Here is a 13,190-nt window from a genome sequence, read left to right on the forward strand (position 1 = left end):
GGCAATATGATATTTTCTGTTTTGTCTATCTGTTTCCTCATGATTCCTAACAGTGTTATCTTTTTTTGACTGCTGCTGCACATTGAGCAGATGTTTTCAGAGAACTATCCTGTAACACCAAGATCTTTTTCTTGAGTGGTAACAGCTAATTTATTTCCCATCATTTTGTAGGTATAGTTGGGATTATGTTTTCCAGTGTGCATTACTTTGTGTACATCAGCATTGAATTCCATTTGCCGTCTTGTTGCCCAGTCACCCAGTTTTGTGAGATCCCTTTGTAATTTTTCCACAGTCATCTTTGGTCTTAATTACCTTGAGGTTTTTTGTATCATCTGCAAACTTTGCCACCTCACTGTTTACCCCTTTTCCAGATCATTTCTGAGTATGTTGAAAAGCACTGGTCCCAGTGCTGATCCTTGGGAGACCCCACTATTTACCCCTCTCCCCATTCTGAAAACTGACCATTGATTCCAACTCTTTGGTTCCCATCTTTTAACCGGTTACTAATCCATGAGAGGACCTTCCCTCTTACTCCATGGCTGTCCACTTTGCTTAAGAGCCGTTGGTGAATGACCTTGTCAAAGGCTTTCTGAAACTCCAAGTACACTGTATCTGCTGGCTCACCCTTGTCCACATGTTTTTGACCCCCCTGAAAGAATTCTAATAGCTTGGTGAGGCATGATTTCCCTTTACAAAAACCATGTTGGCTTTCCCCCCGACAAATCGTGTTTGTCTGTGTGTCTGATAATTCTGTTCTTTACTATAGTTTCAACCAATTTGCCTGATACTGAAGTCAGGCTTACCGCCCTGTAATTGCCAGGATCACCTCTGGAGCCTTTTTAAAAAATTGGCATTACGTTGCCTATCCTCCAGTCATCTGACACAGAGGCTGATTTAGACGATCGTTAGCTAGTTCTGTAGCTGTGCAATATCTGTTGTGTGAATGACTAGGCCGCTTCATTCTCTGGGACAGTCGCACCTCATTTACTGGGGATTTCTGACAGAGCAGCTGCACTGGTGCAGTCTGCTAGTGTAGATGGGCCAAGCCACAGTTTGTGTCAGGGCAGTTTGCCGTTCCCATGAAATTAAGCTACGTTGCACTGGGGCAAATAACTGCAGCTTTGCCTATCTGTACTAAGGGTTTGCACTGATGGCTGTAACTGGGGCAAATTGGCAGTTTAAAGTAGGTTTCAATTCTGCCTTTATGTGCTTTAAAGAATTTTTAAACCTTGGGGCTCTGACTACATTTTGTCTGTTTTAGAATGTATAAAGCTGACATAAAAAGACTCTGAAAAAAATATTTGTTACTTATCTTTTAGAAATATCCCACGTGTGGAATCGGTTCTTCCTTGCAAGTGCAGGAGTCTTGCTGGCATCACCTTCATTGCAGAGATGGAGGGTGGGAGGGAAGTGTCTCTTAACTTTTAACAAAGACATCCTTTCTCCAAAGTGTTCCTTGGTTATTGAAGTAAAGTAGATAGTGCCACAAACAAAACCACCAGTATTAAACAGGCTGATTCTTAATACACCTTAAAAAGCGCCCCCTCCCCCAAAAGGTGCAAGCTCTACGCCCCGCACACTCCATCAAGCGTTGGTGCTTGCATCTGCTGTATGAATTGCCTGGCAAGGGTGGGTGTTGAGTCAGTGCAAAGCCCAGTACTTGTCTAACTGGAATATCCAGTGTTGCCTCTAGTCCGCTGTCCTGAATCTGGTAGCTGCTTTCAGGGATTCTTGCATCTTCCTCTGAATAGACAGTTAAGGAATAAGCTATCTATAGAGAGAGTCTCCTCTCTTCTTCTCTCCGCCCCCCCCCCCCCCCCATTGGTGGCTTTTTAACGCCCTGACACATGAGGATTTATGTATTGTATTGTATTATAGGGGAGGGCTGATCTGACCTAGGTTTAGGTTGTCTAACACTTTCCATTATCAAGGATTCTTCAAGAAGCGCTTTCATTTCCACTGTTTGCAGCAGGCCTGCGGTATTCACTGGGGGAGGGGGGAGTCTCCTTGGGCTAGAGAAGTGCCTCCTCTTTCTCCAATTAAATTCCGCTCAGATTTGGCTGAGATGGACTGTTGAAAATCACCATTTCCTTCCTTAGGACAGCCTTGGCAGACAGCCAGAATCCCTGACCTCCTCTGGCTGGGCTAACCTTGCTGCTGCAGCGGCACGTTACTGTGCTGGGAACGCCAGGGAGAGTTGCCAGGGCAGCCGGGCTTTTTGGGGGAGGGAGCTGAGCCCCGTAGCCCCCCAGACTCCGCACCAGTGGCTCATGTACACATGAGTGCACCCGCCCTGGGGGTACTCTGTGGAGTAAGCGCTCTGGGCAGTCGTGGTGATGGGATGGTCTCTCTGTCCATTTAAATGTCTGGATTTTAGAAATCTTGTTAAGCATCTGGAAGTCTAAAGTGCTGGTCTTTTCAAAGGAGCCTAAGGGAGTTAGGTGCGCAAGGCGCCCAACTGCTGTTGGAATTCAGTGGGCTAAGAGCACCTAGGCTCCTTTTGAAATGCCCAGTCCCGGCAGATACCTTGGTGGTGGTAGCCCTTTTCCTCACTGTAGGAATAGTTTGCAAGGACCTGCGTGGCAATGTGCTGTTACCTAGTTGCATGGCCTGCGCTGCGGTACCAGGGGTGCCTCGTGGATTGCTTCGATCCCTTAGAAAGCCATTGTGAGCTGCTTGTAGAAGGAGAAGGCAGGCTGGCTAAAGCTCTGGTTTTGATTTCCCCAAGCAGGTAATAAGTAAACATGTCTCCTAGCCTGAGCGTAACACTTCACCATTCCATAGCGCGATTCATCTTCAAAGCGTGTTGCAAACGCTAATGAGCTGGAGTTGAGCTGTGTTGCTGCGTTGTCCTTGGTACCTGTTTCAGTGGCTGTCTTAGTGCATACGGTTGACAGGCGTTCATTAACCTGAAAGCCTGGCTGGACTTCCCCACTTGTGGTGTCTGCCTGTGACAATGCTACTTTCTCCTCAAACCATTCAGGGAAGCCAAACCAGTTTTGTGTCATTCTCACCCACCCAGCCCACTGAAATGACCAGCTAGCAAAATAGCAAGACCCAGAAATGGTGGGGCTGTACTGTGATCTGAAATTCCCCAGGAGCGAGACAGCGTGGGGGAGTAGATAACTCAGGCCTCAAGCCGCAGCCCACAGTGCTCTGTTCCTCGCTCTGCCACTGACTTGTTTTGTGGCCTTGGGCAAAATCTCTGGCTCTTAGCTTCCCTTCCCATCCTTTGTCTTGTCTATTTAAACTGTAAACTCTTCCGGGTGGGGACTCTCTCAAGTAAGTGTTTCGTACAGCGCCTCGCACTATGGGGCCCTAGGTCACTCTGGCCTCTAGTTCTGGGAACACCAGTAATAAATACTAAGCAGGCACATGGTAATCCAAGCAGGCATTGCCCACGTACACTTGGAAGGGAATTGTGGCTTTGAGGTCACATGCAATAATTGAGTCTAGTGTGGCTTGAGCCAAATCCATTTGGTGCATATGATAGCGCTCATGGAAAGCTGCATGTCTGCTCCACCCTCGCCAGGGAGCTGTTGTCTTTCTGCCAGAAGTCTCCTGACTTCTTAAATCAGGTTTGCCGTCGCATTACTTTGGTTCCTCACCGTCCCCCAGTACCTGTCCCCAGTCCAGCTGCGAGGCAGTTGGTGCGGGCTTCTATCTGAGGTGTCCTCCTCCATAAAGATCTCATGCTCCACCCTCTCCTCAGTGTGCGAGCTGCTCTATCAATGCCTGCAGTGTACCAGGTTTGGGCTGGGTAGGTTTCTGCAGGGCCGGCTTGGGTGGGGTCTGCTGTCCTCTGGCATTTTTGCTGTGCTGGTTTTCTCTTTCTCCCTGTGCACGCTGTAGCGTAATGGAGCTGGACAAAGTACAGTGCCGCGAATGTTCCTGGGGGGTTCTAGCGTCCCCTGGGCGTACGATAAATGCGCAGAAAGGGCCATGTGAAAGGGAGTGATTCAGACCTGGGTTTAATTTGGAATTCACGAGTGGCTTTGTTAGCAGGCCCTTTATACCATTTGCAAAATAAGGAGCTGCTTACCGGTGGTGCAGGGACTGCATAGACAAGTGTAGCAGCCTTTGTGCCCAGGTATAAGCTGGGGATGTTCACTGAGTCAGTGCCGAGAGAGGGACGCTGGAGCGTGGACTACACTAGGCTTAGGTGACCTGGTGCTAAAACGCTGGTGCTCCCTGGAGCCCTATGTACACCAGCACCCCCACCCAGAACAACCGGGTGGGCAAAGTACCAAAAAAAGCTTAGCTTAGTGCAGACGCATCCAGGCTGGTGGTATCTGTCAGGCATGTGCCGTGGGCTCTTTACCATGCGTGGGTGTGGGCAGGAAGGGCCTCACTGGAATGTCTCCTTCACAAAGCTTTATGGTATATAATTCTCCATGAGCACTGGTTTAAAAAAAAAAAAAAAAGAGGATTCATTTCGGCTGAAGCCTTTGCGATAAGCTGAGCAACCCGGGCACGACAAGCGACTGAGTGAAATATCCCGCACCAACGCCCTTTGCTGGTGGCACATAGGATCCGCCAGGCTGCACACATCCACCACCGAGCAGAGGATGGTGGTGTGTGCAGCTGCTTGTACTCCAGCAGTCGCTTATCCCTTTAGTGGCACTGCAGGCTTCCCGGCTGCTCTGTGTGTGTGTGTGTGTGGATAATCATGATATGCAACAGTTGGCTGGGTCACGCTCCCTCTGTGTTCTCGTTTGTCGGAAGGGGCTCTGTGCGATCCAGTCAGCTCGAGCCCTTTGTCCGTAGGTAGCAATTTACCCCCGTCTCTCTCTCGCTGTCCTGTGTAGTCTCTCCACATCTTGGTGGAACAGAGTGCTCAAAATGCTCCTGGCAAGACCATGCTTGGCACATTCCGTTTTTAAAGCGCCCCACAAACCTTGTTCCTCCCAGCTCCTCCGTACGATAAGGGAGTAGTATTCCCATCTTGCAGATGAGGACAGGTTTAAATGATGGCTCTTAGGGCAGCCAGAATAGCCGAGTTCCTGGCTCACGGTGCTGTGTTCGTTCCTTTCGACCATGTCTCCCTCTCCTGTTAGTTGGGGAAGAGGGCCTCTCCTAGCGGTGCTGCTGGGCATCCCGGAGGACATTCCTATGAAACAGATTTGTCTTGGGGTGTCTCACTGAGTTCTAGGCGCAGGATTGCAGCCTGGGGGAGAGCTGAAGCCCAGCGGAAGGCTGGAGGGATTATATCTGGTACAGTGGCAGCAGGGAGGGGATGGGGGGGAGGGGGTCCCCCTCTTCCCCCAGACACGCCCGCTAATGGTGTAAATTGAAGACGCTGTGCTGTATAGTTAATTCGATGTATTAGCGGCTTGATTTTTCAGAGGGGCTGAACGTTCGCCGCTACTGTTGAAGTCCGCGAGAGCTCCAGATGCTGTTGGAAAGCAGGCCCGGGGTTTCTGTTGTATCTCTAGGAGCTTTTTGCAGCTATATTTAGCTGGTGACCTCTGTGGGCGTGGAGTGGAGAATTCAGGGGCTGTTTGGAAAGAGTTCTGCTGCCTGCACTAAGGAAAGTAAAAGCCTAATGGTGAGCATGGCTCCACCGAGCGGGCGCTTGTGCTGCAGGCTCGGCTTCCTTGCATCGCCGTCTGTGGGAGGACAAGGACGGTGGATGAGTGCCAGCTAGCAAGGAGGATTCCAGAACCAGGGAGCTGGTGTCTGTGAAATCCCACTCGGGACCCCTTTGAAGGGGGAATTGACAAGGGAAACTCTGCTTTGCCACTTCTTATTCTGGCTCATTGGCGCTTCAGTGTGCACAGCTCGGCGCCCTGGCCCCACTCCTGGGCGCTAAGGCCTGAAAAGGGACTGTTTTGACCGCCTAGTCTGAGCACCTGTGTAACGCAGGCTGGCTCCGAGAAGCAGTGAGCTTCCAGGGGTAACCAGCCGTGGCGTTCTGTGGCGCAGCGCGGCTCCCAGCCACTTCTAATCTGCCGTCGCCCGGGGCTGCTAATGGGATGTTCATGCTCCTCCTCCAGCCCCCTTTCTTCCTGCCCTTCCCCCTGGTGGAATAAAGCCACCGAGCCAGTGTTGCAGGGGTACCAGTGCCCGTCGTTCCATCCCTGCAGAACCCTGGGCTTGTCTCCGGAATGGGGGGTGCTGAGTGCATGGTACCTTTCCCTTTCCCCTCACTCAGCAGAGGATGGGTCCTGGGGATTGGGGTGGGGGGGGGGTCTGCTGGCTGTCTCATGGATGTGCAGGGTTGCTATTTGCAGAGCTGGCTCTTTCGTGTGTGTGTGTGTGTGTGTGTGTGCTTGCTTGCGAGGCTGCTATGTAGCATGCAGGGTGGTAAAATGGAATTAAGGTGTTACCTTCATTTTCATCCCTGGCTGGCTGCAGTGCCTTGTTCTGCCTGTGGTAGCAGGAGCGTGCGGCGGAGGGCTGGGGAGAAGTATTGGCAGGGAGAGGGGTGCCTAGCGTTGAAGTGCGTCTGTAGTCAAGCGCACACACGTGCTGCGTATGAGCCATCCCACAGCACGTGTTTAGCAACCTGTTAAAACAGCATCAGTTGGGAGCAGGCTATGGGGAAAAAATAATCCCCCTAAGGGAAACCAGCTTCAGAATTTCAGGAGTTAAGCTATCCTTTTAAAAAAAAAAAAAAAAAAAAAAAAAAAAAAAAAGAATTGGGTTTAGAGACACTATCAATGTACGGTATAACATGGTTGTGAGCATGTGTGAAGTCCCGTATGTGACCCGCCCTGCTTTTAAAGCCACCTTCTCTGAACCAGCTGCATCAAACCTTGTAAAACAATTTCACAACTGAAATTCCAGCCAGATGTTACAACGGCGGCGTTGTGCTCCCTTTGGCCCAGGCTTTACGCAGAGATGTTTTCAAACCATTTAAAAAACATTCTTCGAGTACTGGGTCACTAGCCTTCCTCTGGGCAGGACAGCTAGTGCCCGGGAGGGAGCGCAGATACAGTTCTGTGGACTTAGCGGATGAAAATCATCTAGGGGTGAAATATTGGGCCCAGCACCCCTTAAAGGTGAGGTGCAGAACTGAAGTGGAGCTGGAGTTAAGCCCAGGTATATTTTCGGGGTGGCTGCAGTAAACCTGCCTCGGGGTCAGTGGCACAGAGAAGCTGGAGCTGAAAAACCTCACCCCAGTGCTGTTCTCCGACCATCTAGCAGGCATAAAAATGCAGGGCATTCCAGGGCATCTTCTGGATGTTGGAGGGGGACAGGGTTTTCTCTCTGCGGGGTGTGGGGGGGTGGGAGAGGGATGCCAAGTGTAGGTGAGAGGAAAAGCATTTAATTCCCCCCTACAGTCTCGTCCACCTCCCACGCTCCTGTGCAGCTATTTGTCATCATTATGCTAGTGCCCGGAGGTGCCAGGCTCGCATAGTGCTGCGCGACAGTCCCTGCCCCAAAGAGTTTGCTGTCAAAATAGACAAAGGGTGGGAGAAAGGAAGTTGTTTTGGAGGCCCCACTTGCTACGCCAAAATAAACAATCCGGGACCCCCATTGTGCTAGGCGCTGTACGTACGTGCGCGCACACACACGTTGTATTATCACCGTTTTCCAGCTGGTGATTGATGTCCGATGGGGAACTGAGGCACAGAGAAATTGCGACTTGCCCAAGGTCGGACAGGCAGGCTGTGGCAGCCCCAGGCAAGTGCCCTATCCACAAGCCCGTCCTTCCTCCCCTGTGCAGCGGGTCATGGATGCTGCTCTGTCCTTCTGTGGCCTTTTACTGACTGGAGACCATAGTTATTATACTGGCACCCTGCAATTAATGGTGGCAGCCGTGACACATGGCAGTGCTCACCCGGCCTGCCTTGAGAGGGGCCACGGCTGAACCTCTCCCTTTCCAGGCCAGCCCCGAAAGAGTCCCGTGATTGTAAAACTGAGGCTTCTGTGTGCAGCGGATGCATCTGCGCCCTCGCATGCTGGTCTTTGCATGGATGCTCCTGTGCAGGGCATGCGCCGGGGGCCCATGCATGCAGTGTGGAAGGGGGTATTACCAGCGTCCATGGAGCCACTCAAACAGGAATACCCCACCGAGCCGTGCTGCAATCCTGCCCAGTTTGAAACAGTGCAATCCCGATCCAAACTGTCATGGCCAGTTCAGGGCAGCTGATTCCCTCTGCCCACCTGCTAGGGGAGGGGACGGAAGCAAAGAGGAGGGCCGGTGGAGACAGCAGTTTGTTTGGCAGGTGGAGGAGCAGCTTCAGCTGCTGCCTTCCCGTGGAGCTGTGTGTCTCCAGTTGCTGCCTGGCAGAGGGCGCTCGCACAGCTGCTGCCTTTTGCTGGGACCGTGCCGAGATCAGAGCAGTTGCGAGGAGCCGGGTGCACATACGACACGCCGGGCAGCAAGGGCCACGTGTCCCTCATTAAAATCGCTCCACCACCCTCTCGGGAAAAGCCAAGCTCATCAAGGCATTTTGGTGCCCAGCTGCTCGAGGGCTCGCTTGTTCTGCTGCTTATGCAGCAGATTTAAGTTTGCGTGGTGCTTTACAGAACAAGCAGAACTTCACTGCCCCTCCTCCCAAGAGCCGCGTTCGAGTTGAGCAAGCTGGCAGTCATGCTGAGTGTGGGAGGGGCTGTGTGTGGAGGACAAGTCTCCGGGCTGGTCTCCATCCCAGAAACAGTCCTGCTGCAGAAGCTAGTTGCAGCAGGAGAATTCCCCCTGCCTGCAACACGGCCAGTGGTGTGCCGTCCTGCAGCGTAGATCAGATCAAACCACCATGTGGTCATGTCCGCTAACCATGCGAACAAGCCTAGGCTGTGATGGGGTTTGCAGACGGATGACAGAACCTGGCTGAATCCTGTTTGTACTGTAAAATAAACCATATGCAGGGATGTGCTAGAGTCTTAACAGGGTCGCCTAGCTTCATTGTTCAGGTGGGCTTTTGTGTGGATGCTTCAAACTCTGCAGATTGGAAGCTAAGGCCAGGTCTACACCACAGACTTCTGCTGGCATAGCTGTGTGGTCAGGGGTGCGATCTGTGACCAGCAGAGACGAGACAGGCAAACCTCTCTAGCGTGGATACAGCTATACTGACAAACGGTGCACCCGTACCGGTATCATTTGTTTCATCTGGGAGGTGAGGCAGGTTTATTGCACCGGTACAAAGGCAGTGTCGCTGCGTCCACACTAGGAGCGCTTTGGTGGTACTATAAAGCCCTCCTAATTGAGTCGCCATTGTTCCTTCGCTCCCTGGTCGTCGTCCCTGTCAGCCCTGCCATGCTGGGTGTTGTCGGCCCTGGCATTTACTCCCTCAGTAATAGCCATTGCAGGCCTGTCCGTATTTACTAGCCGTGGTGGGGGTTGGGCATTTGTCCCTCCATGTTAACGTGAAGGGCCCTGACTGACCCCCGTGCAGTAATGTCGCTGTCTGTGTGCTCACACTTCCTAGATGTCTGTGTTAAATTCCCAGCTGTCCCGTTCTGCTTGTGAATTCAGGGGAGACACCAGGCTGCAGGCGGCCAAGGGCTAGTGTCCCTGGTTCCTTGCCCACCTCTCGCTTGGGCTGAGCAGGCTGGGGCGGGACTGGCCAGCCCCTTAGTGAGCAAAGCACCACCCGTGAGACTGACCCCGACTCGTGCATTGCAGGGAGAGATCCCTTGATGTAAATGGGGTGTGCAGCGTAGAGGTGGAGAACAGGAAACGCTGGCTGTCAGTCGGAGTGTAACTCTCCCTGCCTGGGGGACTGGGTGATGAGTTGATTGGGGAAGGGTGGTGCTGGGAATTGGACCAAGGTCTGCAGCCTCCGTGATCATGGTTGTGGCAGGTGACCTTTCAAGTCTTTGTGGCCCAGCATCTGTAGAGGTTTGGGACTGTTTCTGCCGTGCGCCCAGAGGTGAAATGGGGACTCTCCGTTGGAGTGATTTGGGTTGTTGATTTTGGGTCGTAGCGGAGAAGGTTGGACTCCGGCGCGAATAGTTGAGAGACGTTGCACGCCGCCAATCCAGCAGAGATCAGGCGAGCTCCTTTCAGAATCACAAGGTCTAGCCTGTCCCATTCATTACACTTCCTCCTGGGATCTCCGCCTCCTCCCCCCATGAGAGGGGTTGGGTGCTTCCAGATGTGGCCACGTAGGGGATATCTGTGCTGCGTGCGAAGCCCAGGACACTGGGATCTGGGCGTGTTTCCAAGGCTGTGATTGAGTGTCTGTCTGCACTGCATTGGTAACCTGGGTTTACAGTGGCTGGATCTGGTCTCACAGCTGCGCTAACGTGTCCAGGCTGCACTGTGTAGACTCCAACTCGGGTCTGCAGCTGGCCCTGCTTCCACATTGCAAAATGCCAGGGCTTCGACCTGAATCGCAACAGCTCTGACCCACCCTTAAGACCCAGTGCTTGCTGACCTGAGTCGGGTTGATTGGTGTGTGCATGGAATTGGGGCTTGGGCCCAGTGTGGACATACCCTTCCCCTCCTCCTTTCTAAGGGCTGGATGCGTGACTCACCTTGGTGCACTGTGGGGAAGAGAAGGGTCATTGGGAAGATCTAAGAGGGACTTTGGCCCAGGTAGGGAGAGGACTCAGCCAGTGCCAGCACGTGGCCTTCTCTCTCCACTGTCCATTGAGGTTAACGCTCTAGCAACGCTTGGTGTTGTGTATTAACGCCTCTGTTTTACTTTCACAGAACATACAACTCCAGCCAAAGTGGTGAGGGCTGCAAACCCCAGGCAGCGGAAAGGAAGCAAGGTACGTCTGCCTCTGCCTTTTCCCGTTTCTGGTGGTGTATTACCTGGCGCTCGCTGCTTGTCTTCTGCATTGCAGCAGCACCTAGAGGCCCAGCCGCGATTGGACCCAGTGTGCTGGGTGCTGTACGTACACGTAGGGAGACGGAGTCCCTGCCCCCAAGAGCGCTTAGCCTCACAGACAAGACAGGCAAAGCATTGGAGTGGAAGTGACTTGCCCCAGGTCAGTGACAGAGCTGGGACTAGACCCCAGGTCTCCTGGACTCCCAGGTCACTGCTCTGGCCACTAGACCACGCTGCCTCCCATGCCACTTAGGGCAGTATTTTTGTTACGTCGCCGGGGAGCAAGCTCTCTGAATAGTGCATGCATTTCCACTCCCTAGCAGCCAGGGGTGGCTCTTCACCCACACACCCTGCAGCTCTGCACAGCCGCCGGAAACCTTGGCATGACTCCAGCAGCGTGTGGTGCTTCCATGGCAGTGCCCAGCTCTGGGCCATGGCAGTGCTGCAGAGGGCACCTTTCTCCCAGCTGCTGCGTTTACAAGAGCTTGCCACTCCGGGTTGTCAGTCCTGCCAGGCTCTTGCCTAGCATCTGTCATCAAAGCATCTGCTAGGGCTCTACCACAGCGGAGCTTCTCAGCACCCTCAGAGGCAGGGGTTGTGCCTAGATGCCACGGTGACGGGCACAACTTAAGTTGGTGCCCTCTGCCCACCTGTATGTTGGGTGCAATGCCTGCCCGCCTCCCGGGGGCGGGTGTGCGCCCATGTGCCTGCGCGGATGGATCGATGTCGGTGAAGCGGATGGACGATGCACAGCGCCATGTGGGTGCCTAGAACGACGATCATTCCCCACCCGCTTGGACCTGCTCCATGCTGTCCCTCGGAGGCTGTTGTTTCTTCTTCGAGTGCTTGCTCATGTCCATTCCATATTAGGTGTGTGCTCACCGCATGCACCAGTGCCGGAAGTTTTTCCCTTAGCAGTATCCGTAGGGGACAGGCTCTGGCGCCCCCTGGAGTGGCACCCATATGGCACAATATAAGGGGTGCCGCTGACTCCCCCCACCCTCAGTTCCTTCTTGCTGCCAGTGATGGTGCGGGAACTTCGGCTAGCTTTCGCCTAGTTCAGTGTGTCTCTTTGTTGTGTATAGTTCAGTATTTACCCTTAGTATTCATTCTATTTAGCTGGTCCCGGATGGGACTCAGCCTAGGGATGGGGCATGCCCTGGGGATCCTCAGGCTTTAAACCATGTGATCGTTGTAAGTGCCCCATGCCCACAGCGACCCACACGTTAGCCATTTAAGGTGTCTAGAAGAAGGACACATAAGCGACAAGTGTCGCATCTGTAAGTCGTTCAAACCCAGAATGAAAAAGGAGAGAGACGTCCGTCTCAGGACACTCCTGATGGAGTCGGCACTGACCCCAGCACCAGAGCAGAGGTCCGACTCGACCCGGAGCGCCCTGAGCTGGCACCGATCCCCCTCCCTGGCCAAGAAGCCCAAGAGGTCTGCAATGGGAAGATCTCCTACTTCCCATAAGGGAAAGGAGAGGGCCGGAGGAGAGCCAAGACCTGTGCTGGGCGGCTCAACCCCTCCGTCAGGAAGTCGGGCCCCAGCTCACGTTGAGCAGTCGAGCCCCTCCCATACTGTGCCTGCCACACCGGACAGTCACGAGGGCCTCCGTCAACTCGAAGTCCTATCGACACCCGAGACCCTGTAGGAGAGCCTGATGCTGACGCCCACCTGTGAGCTAAGGTTTTTCTCCTTCCGCTCCTCTGTGGCACAGCCCTTGGGTAGCATGTTTGAAATCCCCACCTGCCTGGGAGCGGGCTGTGATCTGCTGAATGCAGGAATGGGCTGTTGTTGAAGTGAATGGTGTGGTGGCAGAGGAGCTGGATCATGCCTCTCCTTTTAGACTCTCATTTTAAACCGACCAACCAATACAAATCTTCTGCTGGGGGAGAATTGCCCTGCAAGCAAAATAGCGTAACGTCTTGTGTGACTCTCCCCCTGAGAACTCCGGGGGTCCTGCACTCGTCACTGGCTGCCCTTCTTCAAAGGGCTGCTGGGCTTTCCCCAGAACACGATCTTCTGGGCCTCTTTCTTGAGAGTTAACGTTCCTCCCCTGCTTGGTTGGGAAGCGACAGCCACGCCCTGCCTCTTTCCCCCTGCAAACACCTCTCGTTCTCAAAGAATCAGGTTTGAAAACTAGATCGAGTGGAGACCCCAGTAAACGGTATAACTGCCCTGCAAACCAAACCGCTTCGCTGGCAAGCTCCAGCCCCACAGGGGAAGGCGCATGAATGGTGTGTTGTGAGTGGCCTTGGAGGCTGCTCGGGGTGGATTGAATTGAAACCAGATGCCTGTTCTTGCCGTCAATTGAGCACAGAGCTCTGCTGCTCTGTGCTGCTGCTGGCTCGTGTAATTGGCAGCACTTGATTGCAATTGTGCTGTTTAATGTGCGTGAGCCCTGCAGTCATCTGCCGCCAGGTGGCACGAGCTTTTAGAATGAACTTTAAAGTGAATTCA

At 53.2% G+C, this 13,190-nt stretch overlaps 1 protein-coding gene across 1 annotated transcript in view; it reads left to right on the forward strand.

Annotated features, from left to right (window-relative positions):
* LARP1 (La ribonucleoprotein 1, translational regulator) overlaps positions 1–13,190 on the forward strand; it is a 72,466-nt gene that overhangs the window by 35,931 nt on the left and 23,345 nt on the right. Inside the window, exon 2 of the mRNA XM_065408814.1 lies at positions 10,607–10,668. Coding sequence (XP_065264886.1) covers positions 10,607–10,668 — 62 coding nt within the window. The remainder of the gene's footprint in view (positions 1–10,606; positions 10,669–13,190) is intronic.

Source organism: Emys orbicularis, chromosome 8 (genome assembly GCF_028017835.1).
Source record: "Emys orbicularis isolate rEmyOrb1 chromosome 8, rEmyOrb1.hap1, whole genome shotgun sequence".
NCBI lineage: Eukaryota > Metazoa > Chordata > Testudines > Emydidae > Emys > Emys orbicularis.